This window comes from Bubalus bubalis, chromosome 18 (genome assembly GCF_019923935.1).
Source record: "Bubalus bubalis isolate 160015118507 breed Murrah chromosome 18, NDDB_SH_1, whole genome shotgun sequence".
NCBI classification, from domain to species: Eukaryota; Metazoa; Chordata; class Mammalia; order Artiodactyla; family Bovidae; genus Bubalus; species Bubalus bubalis.
The window spans coordinates 21,406,278-21,420,860 of NC_059174.1; the positions used below are offsets into that span (position 1 = coordinate 21,406,278).

The 14,583-nt window shown below is 34.6% G+C and overlaps 1 protein-coding gene across 13 annotated transcripts in view; it reads left to right on the plus strand.

The window, feature by feature from the left end:
* Positions 1-11,576, plus strand: part of CHD9 (chromodomain helicase DNA binding protein 9) — a 226,957-nt gene extending 215,381 nt beyond the window's left edge. For all 13 annotated transcript variants that reach the window (XM_006076474.4, XM_025268656.3, XM_025268665.3 and 10 more), the window contains 5 exons: positions 514-653; positions 966-1,187; positions 3,395-3,523; positions 7,039-7,143; positions 8,113-11,576. In XM_006076474.4, the coding sequence (XP_006076536.4) occupies positions 514-653; positions 966-1,187; positions 3,395-3,523; positions 7,039-7,143; positions 8,113-8,988 (1,472 nt within the window). In that variant the 3' untranslated portion in view covers positions 8,989-11,576. The remainder of the gene's footprint in view (positions 1-513; positions 654-965; positions 1,188-3,394; positions 3,524-7,038; positions 7,144-8,112) is intronic.
* Positions 11,577-14,583: the final 3,007 nt, after the last annotated feature.

The window sequence follows — 14,583 nt, forward strand, 5'->3', positions numbered from 1 at the left end:
GAGAAGATATGTGGATATCCAAGGGAAAATTTTGAGGAGACATGTTAAAACTTGAAAGAGGCCTGGATTGCAGTTCTCCTGCTTTTTAAATGAGAAGTATTTTTAGTTTAAAAAAAAAAAGTATGTTTTTTTTTTAATTAAACATTTTTTATATTTTGATCATAAGTCGCATTACAAGCATTCATTATTTTATTCTATTTTATTGAAGTATAGCTTACTTGTATTAATTTCTGCTATACAACAAAGTGAGTCACTTAAACATATCTATATCTATCTATCTATCTATACACACACACACACACACACACACACACACATTCTTTTCCATTATGGTTTATCACAGGATATTTAACATAGTCCCCTGTGCTATACAGTAGGACTTACTGTTCATCCATCCTGTATATGAGAGTTGGCATCTGTTTATCCCAAACTCCCAGTCCATCCTCCTAAAAGTGCTTACTTTTAATTTAAGAACTAGATTTTTATCACTTTTTTGCATTTTTAATTTATTAGGTACTCCCATTCAATCAACCCTTGGTGCCAATGGAGTTTTATTAGACAACCAGCCTGTAGTCAAAAAAAGGCGGGGAAGGAGGAAGAATGTAGAAGGTGTTGACATCCTCTTTTTTAACAGAAATAAACCACCTAATCATGTAAGTAAAGTAATGCTTAAAAGCTACTGATTCTTGACTCCAAAATTCATCCCAGTAAAGATACATATTGCTGCTTTGTGAATTTTTTGTGAATAATAAAAATAACTGGAAAATTAGGAGTATACTGTATAGTTTTAGATTGTATCTCAGTAGAGTCCAGCACTGGCCAAGATTCATGAGAATTTTAAATTTGAAAGACTTAGAAGAAATTTTAAACAATTTTTGTTTCTCTTCAAAAAGAACTGCTTCATTGGACCAAAATCAGAATGCTAAAGCGTGGAAATAAAATTTTCATTTGGTGTTTTTCTACAGGTTACGTTAGGCTTAACCACCTCACAGATTTCTACAGGGATAAATCCAGCATTATCCTATACTCAACCTCAAGGAATTCCTGATACAGAAACTCCTGTTCCAGTTATTAACCTTAAAGATGGGACAAGACTTGCAGGCGATGATGCACCGAAGAGAAAGGATTTGGAAAAGTGGCTTAAGGAGCACCCAGGTTATGTGGAAGATTTAGGAGCTTTTATTCCTGTAGGTGATACCTTATAAATCTTACTATATTTTATGTCTATGATTCATTACATCTATAATGATGAAGCATAAATCCTCACCAACTTATGTTAAATATGTGTTCTGCCCAAGATTTAGGAAAGATGAGCAGCAAAAACTAATGACCATCTTTCCTATGATATAATATCATTTTCCATTTTTCATTCTGTATTCAATGTGTTTAATAAAAGTCACCTGTCATATACAGAGTACTATCATAGACCCAGTGACAGTTGTAAAGGTATAAAACCTCCAATCCTTTCCCTCAAGGAGTTTATTTTAAAATAATAAAAATGATCATAGTAAACACTTATTGAGACTTAACTCTGTACCTGGCTTTATACTTAGCACTTACATACATTATCTCATTTAACACTCCCAAACTTTATCAGAATGGCCTTGTTATAACTTTATAGATAAAGAAATGGAAACTGAAATTTTAAATAAATAGTGCAAAGCCACACAGCTAATAAGTCTTAAATCCACTGTCCAAACCTCTGCTCTTAAGGTCTTATAAGAATACAAGTACATAGACTATATTAGTCAAGATGAGAATAGGTCTATTCATTTGCATTTTCCTTATCCTCTAAAATACTTCCTACTCACTATCTTATGGGCATATGGCTTTCTTATAGAAATGTATTATTTCGGTTTGCAGTGCTTTACTATCAGATGCTTATGTACCAGATTTTGTGTCAGTCTCCCTTGTTGTTTCTATATATTTTATAAGGTAAAAGAATAGTCGCATATCCCCTGTATGCCAGTTAGTAGTCTTACTCTATCTGCCTCCATTATGAAGATTAATTGGATAACCCAGTAATGTTGTTCCCTGCCCTGTGAGCTGCTTAAGGATTGTGTCCTATGCACCTTGTAGCCCCAGGATTTAGCACCTAATTTCTGATACAGAGAATGGTATCTAGTTCCCTGTAAATATTTACTGAGTCAGTGATTTGTAAATGAAAATCTTTTGAAAATGAAAGAATACCATATAAAGGTAAAGTGATTGTTATTAACAGAAAAAAATTTAATTGCCTTATTTTTTCATGCAAAAGAACCACAAAAGCTCCAGTCCCTAGAATGTGACTGTACTTGTAATGTGTGTGTGTGTGTGTGTGTGTGTGTGTGTGTGTGTATAGTGTCTTACATTGCTGTTATTATCACCAAGAGGTAACATGGTAGTCTAATACCGAGAACCTCAGTCTTGGCTTTCATATCCCTAGTTTTTTCAGAAAATGCCACTAATTCTCAAACTTCCACTTAATTCTTTTTATTAAAAAAAAAAAGCCAAATAAAGCTCTTATAAGGAACAGGTTTTCAGTAAGATGAGCAATAATAAAACGAGTATGGCAATTCTGAAGATAATGAGAATCATTAGTTTAACCCTGTAACTTCTTAACATGTTAGAAAATAACATTCATTTATTTAGTCAATTTTTATTGAGCAACTGCTATGTGCTAGTTACTGTTGTAAGGTATTTAGGATAAAAAACAGTGAACAATATAAAGTCCTTGCCCTTTTGGCAGTTATGCGCTCGTCTTTGAAGATTCTCAGACCTTTCTCTTACTACTGCAGAGGAATCTTTATTACTCTTTTTAACTTAGAGCCATTCATCATTTTCACTGCAAATAACCCTTTTATCACAATGTTTTATATAATGTTATAGAACAATTTTAAGACATTGCTATAAGCCACATTTGTTTAAGTAGAGAATACAACATAATGTTGGCATGATTTCCCAAGGGCACTTGATGTTAATGGTTTCTTGGCTCTCACACGCTACTGTGGTATGTCTACAGCAAAAGGATTGTAACGTGGTGTATGTACTGTACCTTCAATATATAACATAAATAGTTTTCCCTTGAACAACACAGGAGTTAAGAGATGCTGACGCATGCCACCCTCCACAGCCAAAAATTCAAATATAATGTTACAATTAGCCTTCCATGTCCTCAGTTACACATCCTTGGATTCAATCAACAATGGATTGCGTAGTCACTGGAAAAAAAACAGCCATGTATAAGTGGACCTATACAGTTGAAACCCATGTTGTTCAAGGGTCAACTATATTACTATATCTTATATATACCATATATCTTCAATTTTACATGGTTAAATTACTTGGATCAGCTTATTTGTGCCATTTGCATAGTTAAAGATTTTACAGCTATTTCTTTGTCTATATATATTAGCGAATGCAACTCCATGAGGGGAGACCCAAACAAAAAAGGCATCGCTGCAGAAACCCCAATAAATTAGATGTTAATAGCCTCACTGGAGAAGAACGTGTTCAGCTAATTAACAGAAGAAATGCCAGAAAGGTACTTGCATATTTGTTGTTAATTTTTCATACTGATGCACTATGTAAGAGATCTCTAGAACACTGTTTCATTATGCAGTATTTTCTAACAGACCGTGTTGGGTTAAATCTAGAAGATTTGAGGGGAAAGACACGGACTACAATTTTATGCAGTCTAATTTCAAATCCCACACCTTTGGCTAAGCTGTCGAAGGAAGTAAGTTACTTTCTATATCTGTACCTTTGCAGTGGCACTGAATCAGGGCACTGTATCTAAAGCAGTAGTTCTCAAAAGGGGGTAACTTTGTCCTCCAAGCGACATTTAGCAATCAGGGGACGTTTTTGATAGTCTTAGCTCTAGATGAAGGAGGTGGGTGTTGGGGAGGTGGCGAGCTGCTAGCCGGATGCTGTTGGCCTTGGCAGGTGAAGGCCCAGAACGCTGCCACACCTCCTGTAGTGCACAGGACAGCCCCCACGACACCAACCAAAATGGTCTGTGGTGCAGAGGTTGAGAAACTCTGCTGAAAGGGAACACTATTCTCATCATAGCCATTACAGATTTATATATATTTATCATGTATTGATAATTCCATCATTAGGCCTTAAAGTGTCTTCTTCTATCAAAATTGGCATATTACACAATTTTCTGATAGATGGAAATTAAATGTTTTAAATCAAATGTCTTAAGGCAAAGATAAAACATCTTATCTTAGAGACAAATGGTACCCCTGTGCTTATCTTCTTGCTTTACTGATTGATGAATGGTGAGAGCTAGGTTTTTCCAGGTTTTTCTTATTTCTGAATAAAATGTGGCTCAACATTTGTTTCCCCAAATTGTTTCTGTTTTATGTATGTATTGGTATATGTCTCTCTTACCTCACAAAGTAAATGATAGAACAGTTGAGGCACCCTTTTGTAAGTTTATAGCTTTGACACTTTTATTGTTTTTTATTCTGATGAGCAAGCAGCACAATAAGTAAAAAAAAAAAAGAAAGAAAGAAATGGCCTTCAAAGTAAGAACATCAAGTTTCCCATTGAATTCCTTCACTCACAAATTAAATTACCCTACATAGATCCCTAGTTAATTCCCTACTTCTGTTTGCTCTCTGTTGAATGACCTCACTGCTAGTATAAAAATACATGAAATCATTTTAATTTCTCAGAAGTATTGAAATTGGAAGAATACCATTTTTAAAATAACAATTATATTAATATTATTCTATGTACTAACTCATTAAAATTAATACTAATTTTCCCCAAAGTTTATTCAGCTTTTGTTAGTAGATTAAGATGATGTCAGATGTATTAGGGGAAGAACAAGATGACATTTTAGTTGCATTTTACTTAAATTTTGTGCTCATACAGATTGTGTTGCAAATCTTTGCACTTCATCTTATAACAAAAATTAACCTTTCTAGATATGAATAAATTTGTCTTAGCCAGTTTTAAGGAAATGGAACTATTTTGAAGTTTTTACTTGGTTTAATATTAAACATCCTAAATTTTATTTTTAATTGTAGTAGCCTGGTAAAGGACCTGTTAATTTCCCTTGGTTTGTAGATTTCTTTATTATTCTGAGTTTCTAGAGTACAGGCTTTAAACCATACAGAGGGCCTCTAGTTTAAACTGGAGTTTAATGAAGGAGATAATAAAAAGGAGATAGCAACAAAATTGAGAGGCTAAGTAAAAACTATAGAAAATAATTAGATAAGAATATAGATATTATAACTGGCCACATTAAACCCTGTCTGTATCCTAACAAGATATAGTACATATTCATTCAGAAAGCTGTGGGAAAAGGAATTATTCAAGAAGTGTCCTTAGACTCCAAAGGAACATTAAATTGGTAGGTCGAAATCATTTAAATATTTAAAGGGATATGTTTATTTTTATACTTTCAGGGTTCAGTTCAGTTCAGTCGCTCAGTCATGTCCGACTCTTTGTGACCCCATGGACTACAGCACGTCAGACTTCCCTGTCCATCACCAACTCCTGGAGCTTACTCAAACTCATGTCCATTGAGTCGGTGATGCCCTCCAACCATCTCATCCTCTGTCGTCCCCTTCTCCTTCTGCCTTAAATCTTTCCCAGCATCAGGGTCTTTTCAAATGAGTCAGCTCTTCACATCAGGTAGCCAAAATATTGCAGCTTCAGCTTCAGCATCAGTCCTTCAATGAACATTATGGACTGATTTCCTTTAGGATGAACTGGTTGGACCTCCTTGCAGTCCAAAGGACTCTTAAGAGTCTTCTCCAACACCACAGTTCAAAAGCATCAATTCTTTGGTGCTCAGCTTTCTTTATAGTTCAACTCTCACATCCATACATAACTACTGGAAAAACCATAGCTTTGACTAGGCAGACTTTTGTTGGCAAAGCAATGTCTCTGCTTTTTAATATGCTGTCTTATGTTGGTCATAGCTTTTCTTCCAAGGAGCAAGCATCTTAATTTCATGGCTGCAGTCACCATCTGCAGTGATTTTGGACCCCAAAAAATAGTCTGACTGTCACTGTTTCCCCATCTTTTTGCCATGAAGTGTTGGGACCTGATGCCATGATCTTAGTTTTCTGAATATTGAGTTTTAAGCCAACTTTTTCACTCTCCTCTTTCATCAAGAGGCTCTTTAGTTCTTTTTCACTTTCTGCCATAAGGGTGGTGTCATCTGCCTATCTGGGGTTATTGATATTTCTCCTAGTAATCTTGATTCCAGCTTGTGCTTCATCCAGCCTGGCATTTCAGCCTGGCATCCAGCCTGACCAAAAAACAAAGCTCCAGTGATGCCTACAAATACAACTTTTATGGTATCAGTTTGCATAAAAGATAAATGCATTGGTTTTTGAGACCTGAGTTTAAAAGCTGATCCTGACACTTAGTAGTTAGCTTTAGGCAGCTTATATAACTTCTCTGAGGCTTAATTCCTTCATTTGAAAAATAGAAATAATCCATTCTCAAATGGATATAGTGAGAACTAAAATAAATTATGTACTTAAAGTCCTTAGCATAATACTTGGCAATATAATAATAACAACTTATATTTATTATGTGCCAGACCCTGAAGCTACTTAGCAGCAGCAGCAAACCCTTTGCTGAGGTGCTTGAATTATCTCATTTTCATAAAACCGTATGAGGGAGGTATTATTGTTATCTCCATTCTGCAAATCAGAAAGCTGAGGCTCAAAGAGATTTACTGATTTGCCCGAGTTCATGTAGGTCATAAGTCTGATGACTCCAAAGGATATACTCTTAACTAGGCTACACTGCCTACCCAGCATAGTACTTCACAGTACATGGTAGTTATTTTACTGTCCAAAGAATATACATGAAACATCTAAAATTTATGTTAGCATGTTCATGTAGTATATTGATAGTTCTTATGGGTTGTGGTAGTCCTTTTTACTATAATAAAGATTGTCAGAGTGGTTCAAAGAATACATGTGTTTTAAAGAAATAAACTCTGTATAGCATAGATTAAAAGAAAGAAATGTCTTCACGTTTAATACGCTTTTAAGTGTCTAAAAATCTGTTTTTTATTTATAGGTTGGAGGTGCATTTGCTCCCCCTTTGAAAGATTTGTGTCGGTTCCTGAAAGAAAATGCAGAATATGGAGTAGCTCCTGAATGGGGAGATGTTGTTAAGCAGTCTGTGAGTATTTCATGAACACTAATTTAGACATCATTTAATTATATCTTAGATTTTAAGTTAAGAATTAACAAAATATTTCATAAATATGTGATGATATTTTTTAGTTCAGTTTTTATCTTGCAGAGTATGTGGCAAACTTCTCAGATACTTGTTGAATTAGAATGCAGAATCAGTGTATACTAACTGGTGTCATATTTCTGTTTTACCTTTTTTTATTGTGGCTACTAGAAAATTTTAAGTTACATATGTTGTTTACATTGTTTCTATTGGACAGTGCCGATCTAGAGGTTCTAAACTCCTAAAACTTAGGAATTTTGGGTTGTTTGTTGGGGGGGAGGGTTGTTTTGTTTTGTTGTTACTTCTAGGAGTTTTGAACCCCAGAAAATCTTGGGGGAATTTCAAGAAAGTACCATAGGTTGTTCTCCACTCAGGACTTGGTGCTTCCCAGTCTGCAGGTGCTACTACTGTTCTGAGCCAAGTGATTTTTTTCCCTATTGAGTATCTTTTCCATCTTGGTTCTATCTCTATTATTCCCAAAGTGATAGTCAGAAGAGTCAGAAGCATCTCATTTTAATCATTACTTACTTCTCTCCTTTCCATACTGTTCTTGCAGATTAAAAGAATGGCATTTCTTTAGTCTTCTGGTGATGTGAACAGTGTAAGGGCATGGCAGTAATAACATTTTTTGGATCTTCCGGTTTCCAGAACTATTTTACAAACCTATGCCTCACAGTTATAAAAGAGAACCAGAGGCTCTCTTAAAATAAAATGAGAAGTGGAAGAACTGTTTCAAGCCCGACTTAAAAATAAGATAAAATTGGGTTACCTCTTTCATAATTGGTTATTTTGTATCAATGCAGAATAAGCTTATGAATAATTTCATGTTTTTAATGGCTTATTTGTATCATTTGTTAATAGCTATTGATTTTATTTTAAAATGGTTATTGTTGATTTTTTTGTTGTTGTTAGGGATTTCTTCCAGAAAGTATGTATGAACGTATTCTCACTGGTCCCGTGGTAAGAGAGGAAGTAAGCAGGCGAGGGAGACGACCTAAAAGTGGAATTGCGAAGGCCACGGCGGCGGCGGCGGCTGCAACTGCCACCAGTATTTCAGGCAATCCTTTGTTAGCCAATGGATTACTGCCAGGCGTGGACCTCACAACTCTTCAGGCCTTACAACAAAACCTACAAAACTTGCAATCACTGCAAGTGACTGCAGGGCTGATGGGAATGCCTGCTGGCCTTTCTTCTGGAGGAGAAGCTAAAAATGTGGCCGCCATGTTCCCCATGCTGCTGTCGGGAATGACTGGGTTGCCAAATCTGTTGGGCATGGGAGGGCTCCTGACAAAGCCGACAGAATCCGGAACAGAAGAAAAAAAGGGAAATGACCCTAAGGAGGTGGAAGGGAAAAAAGAAAGGACAGAGAGCCAAAACCCCGAGAACGGCGGTGAAAACTCTGTGTCAGGTTCTCCTGCATCCTCTACTGCTGCATTAAGTACAGCTGCAGCTGCCAGCCCATTAGCTCTGAACCCACTGTTACTATCTAATATTCTTTATCCAGGGATGCTTCTCACTCCAGGCCTTAATCTTCATATTCCAACTTTGTCTCAGTCCAACACTTTTGATGTACAGAAAAACAAAAACAGTGACTTGGGCTCATCTAAGTCTGTGGAAGTAAAGGAAGAAGATTCCAGAGTTAGAGATCAGGAAGACAAAGGGGGAACTGAACCGAGTCCTCTCCACGAAAACAGCACAGATGAGGGTTCAGAGAAAGCCGATGCTTCATCTGGATCTGATAGTACATCATCGTCATCCGAGGATTCAGATTCTAGTAATGAAGACTGATTCCCAGACTGCACCTAAATTATGAACTGATTTTGGATTTTTTTTTTCCCCTTTAATTATTGTAAATACGCCAGTGTTGAGTGCATCAATAACTTACTGACCGAACATTTCAGTTATTTGTTTAGAAGTGCAAACTGCTTTCAGAGACGTTTTGCATGTAATATTTCTTAAAATTCATAAGTTTCTGAACTCGTATGTACTATCAAATACATAAAGGTGTAAAATTACAACAAAAGGCATTATAATTTTGTTGGGGGTTAATTTTATGAAAATTATGCTCAATAAGAGTTGTATATTTAATATATTTGCAGTGAACACAGAATACTTTATGCATATTACTGATTTAATTTGAATATAGTTTTACAGCCTCCTTGACACCTATAATTTACAGATCAAAACTCAGCAATAATTTGGGCAGCTAATGAATGTCATGAAAGCTGTAGAGTCTACATCACCATCCATTGCTTTAACTACATGAAAATGCTCTAGTGTTGTGATGCACTGCTGATATTTCCAATTCAGGTACAAGTCTGTTTTAAAGAAGAAATAAGTTTCCCAATCGGCCAATTTAACTGGCTACCTGTTACCTCAGCTGAGTTAGTTTAGGAAGTTTACATTCGTTTCTAATTCTATACTTGTTTTCAGGGGTTTTTTAAACACATCCTATATATCATGTTAATCGGGCAAGAAATATGACTTGCTTTTTGCTGAGCTTAACTCTAAAATCAGTAAAATTAAGTCATAAAATAATCCTGTGTCATGTGACTTTGACACCCTCTAGACACATTTAGTTTTAACTTTTCAAAGTTTGGCCTCCTATTAGAAATAATTATGTCTCAGATGAGTAATGTCTGTTTCCAGGGTTCAGAAAAGGTAAATCATGAAATACCACTGAAAAGAACTTTTCAACACAGCATACTTCATGTAAAAGAAATTGTTTGTTTGCTTTATTTGTGTAGATTTCTATTTGTGTTTTATGTCATGGAAATATTCCAAAATTAACAAATAATAGGGTAAAGTAATATGCAGATAGTCTAAATTCATTTTGCGTTTCTAGGTATAAGCAGACTAAATGTTGGCCCAGAATCAGTGTTGGGTTATCAGTTTATATTAAATATACTGAGTTGCCCATTTTGAAAATGCACTTTTAATAATCTCAAAAAATATATACATAATTCCTGTAAACCACAAAAAAAGGAAGCCGAAGGTTTCTGATCAATTTCTTAGAACCCTTTACCATGTAAAATTTGTCTGATATTTGATTTGTGATACAGTTTCTCCTGCTAAAGCTGCTATTATTCTGACAAGGTAGAGGTCCAGGTTCACCTTCATATACATTGAAAACAGAGCTGAATTGGTTATATAATATCATTTACATCCTAAGGAGAGATAAGCATTGTTCTGGTACTTAAATAAATAAGTCGGTGACAAACTTTGCTAGGGGAAAAACTACCCCACTTCTCTCCCACAGAAAAATTAACTTTCAGTTCATTTTGATACAACTCTATTGCTTTGTCAGGAATTAAGCAATTATATTAGATTTTCCAAGACCTTTACCAGTAAATTATGTTTCTGTATGTAAAATAATCCCTTATTAGAGAGACAGTGTTACATGTATTTACAAAATTATATCAGTTCCATTGGGATTGTATTGATTTTTGTATTTTCCCAAAATAGTACTTTGAATTGATAGTCCTTTATGCAATGTCTTAGCAATAGTCACTATAATGCCCTTCCAGGAGAAGTGGGTAGTAATTCTTCATCATGAAAATGATATATTACATATTTAGTATCTTCCCTTTGCAGTATTGCACTTTTGTTTGACTAGAATACACCTATGAGATAGCCAAAGTTTTCAAACACAATTAACTTAGGTTGCCGGTGGAGTATTTCAGCACCATCCATGTTTCCCTTCTCTCCCTCTAGTCCTACCCACATGATCTTCATTCCTTTCTGTCTCCAGTTTAAAAGGGAAATAAAAAACCCTAGATCTTGTCAGTAAAATCTAATTTATATCAAATTTATGAGATAAAGTATTTTCCTAATTAGATCAAATGAATTTGGTTAACATCTTAGTGATTCTCTTTCTATGTAATAAAGGCAGTTGCAGTTTTCAAAGCATTAAGGCTAATGTTAACTTTAAACATTCTCTTGGGATTCAAGATACTTCTATCTAGTACTGATTGGGGAAAAGTTGTCCAGCTATCAGCTTAAAAAAAAAAAACATGCAAACATGGTTGTGTAAAGTTAAGGGTTATAAGAAAAAAAGAAATCAGTAGAATTACATAATACTAAAGTTGCAGTTGAAAGGATATCCAAGTATGTGTTGGTAGTTACTAAAAGAATTATAGCTGTTATTGCCTTGTATTTATAGCCCTGTTTCAGGTTTCATGATTCAAGTCTTAGTCCAATTTTTCTTTTGGACATTTGCAATATTTACCAGTTGTGTTTTGTGTAGTCTGAATTTGCTTTCTGTAGTTAAGCAAACGTCTTAAAAAGTCATTTGTAATTTATTAAATTACTTTCTATGATGTTCTATAGAGCAAATGGAAGTTTAATTATTTTTTATTAAACATATTCTTTGACTACCCATGATGTCAGCCTCTGTACATGACAATACTTTTATTATTTTATATGTAGTTTATTCCAGTTATGAAAGAAACATTAGTCATAAGTCTTTAAAAGGAAAGTGAACATTGGAAGAATTTTTAAGAGACAGAAGCAGGCTATAATTATACCCACAATGTTATTATTTCCTTAAGTTCTGTTCTCCCAGACCTTTAAAAATCCGAAAGGCTCAGAGATACAGCTAACCTCTTAAAGAAATCCATTTTGGAAATCAGTAATTATTTTTCCCTTGCTCTTAGAGGCTTTTCTAATTTATCACTGTTGTTTTTAGTGTTTGGCTGTTTTTTTTCTTTTTGTAAATACAAAAGAAATTTGTTTTCCCTCAAACTGTCAGAGTGGAACAGTGAAGTCTCATCACTCATTTAACTTGACCACACTGAATTATACTGTCATGCTTAGAAAAAAATTTTTTTTTTTCCATTTTTGTAAAATAAGGTAAGCAAAAGTCAACTGCTTCATCTGATGCTTACCCAGAGGATCAGTAATATGTTCAGTGCTGGAGGAAGAATTGGCTATGTTGGATGTTTTTGCAAGAAGATACATTACATATAAAATGATGTATTCTATATATTTTGAGCTGTAGGAAGAAAAAGAGTGAGTTGCGGGGAGAGTAATTTTTGGCTACAAGTGATGTTCAACTCACACAATAAATTTAGAACTTACATAAATGCAACTGCAGAACATAAGCTATTTATTTTTAAATGCAGAAAAATAAAAAATTATTTAAATTATCCATCAACCTACCCTGAAATACTGTTCATGGAGCTATCAAATCTTATTTATATGTATGTTATATACATATAGTGGGTTGAATAGTTTCGGGTTGACTTAAAAAAATTCACATCAACCCATAACTTCAGAATGTGACCTTAATTGGAAATAGGATCTTGGCAGATAAAATCAGTTAAGATGCAGTCATACTAAATTAAGGAGGGCCCTAAATCCAATGACTAGTGTCATTAAGAGAAGAGGACATAAACACAGGGAGAGGGCCATGAGACAATATGCAGAGATTAGTGCAACGCAGCTACGAGCCAAGGAACACCAAGGATCGCCAGCAACCACGAGGAGCTAAGAGAGAAGCATGAAGCGGATTCTCCAGAGCCTCCGGGAGGAGCCAGCCTTGCCAACACCTTGACTTTGTACTTCTGGCCTAAACTGTGGTAGGAGTAAATTTCTATTGTTTGAAGCTATCTCGTTTGTGGTAGTTTGTTGGTAGCTTTAGGAAACATACATTTTCATATTAAATCAGTATTATATAGGGCATAATGTTTGCTGTTTTGCCTTTTAATATACAGGCCTGTGTGTCAATAAGTACTCTGCAATGTGATTTTTAATACATGTATTGCTCATAAAGATGGAATTTAACCAAAAACCTAAAAATGGACAGTTGAGTTTATATATTCATTTTTTTGCATCCATCTTTAGTGATTTGCTTAAGCCCTAGAATTGAAATACTTCTGTTTTTAAGGCTTTTCATTTGTGTTGCCAGTGCCAGTGATGACATTAGTTAACAGTTCATTCTACCATTAGCAACATATATTTTATGTATGATTTGATTTCTTACTAATACTGTGTATTGCATTTGAAATCATCTTAGCCATTACTAACAGGCAAAAACAACATTTTTTAATTGAAGTATGGTTGATATACAATATTATGTAAACAGTTGTTGTTCAGCCAATAAGTCGTGTCTGACTCTCTTGCAGCTCTGTGGACTATAGCCCACAAGGCTCCTCTGTCCATGGGATTTCCCAGGCAAGAATACTGGAATAGGTTGCCGTTTCCTTCTCTAGGCAGTCTTCCCAACCCAGGGGTCAAACTCATGTCTCCTGCATTGGCAGGTTTGTTCCTTACCACTGAGCCACCAGGAAAGCCCCATTATATAAATTATAGTGTGCAATATAGAGATTCACAATTTTTAAAGGTTATACTCCATTTATAGTTATTATAAAATACTGGCTATATTCCCCATGTTGTACAATATATCCTTGTCGCATATTTTAGATTCTACATATAAGTGATACCACACACTGTTTGACTTATTTCACTTAGCATAATACCCTCCAAATCCATCTATGTTGCCAAAAATGTCAAAATTTCATTATTTTCTATGGCTGAGTATTTCAATTGTGTGTGTGTGTATAACATCTGCATATCATAATAAATTTTTAAATTGTTCTTCCTTTTTCTTGGTAAAAAATAAGACAATATTATAAAAAATCAGGAGGAGGAGAGGAAGAGAAGCACAAAGTAAACAAAAATCATGTTGAATATGCAGACATAATTGTTAACCTTTGAGTCATTATTTGGATATACATGTTATATATTATTTTAGTAAAAGTAAGGTTAAACTGTACGTGCCATTTTGTAACCTTTTTTCATTTACCATATCATACTAATATCTTCCCATGCCATTAAAGAATGTTTCATATTTTTAAGGGCTTTCGCATTCCACTTTTTAAAACCTTTGTCAATTTAATAGATTAGAAATAGACCCTTATTTGAGTTTATTTTGGTAAGGAATCTGAATTTCTCCAAAGACTTAATGCACTGTCCTAGCAGTGTGTAGCATACAATCTCTCCACTGATTTGACATGCCTGTGTTGGATTGGTCATAATCTAAGTAATGCATACATTTATATGTATATGTGAATTATTTAGGTATATGTGATTTAGATCATATCTATCATAGATACATGATAATATCAATGGTATGTATGAAGTAGCCATAAGAGTAACTATACTGATAAAAGAGTAATAGATTCGAGAACAAACCAAAAAAAACAAATGTTACTAGAAATAAAGGAGAACATTTTACAATGACCGAAGGGTCAATCTATCAGGAAAATAAAACAATTATCGACATATGTGCACCTAATAACAGGTCCACAAAATACATGAAGACAAACTAACAAAACTAAAAGGAAAAATATACAATGCAGCAATAATGTAGGAGACTAATAG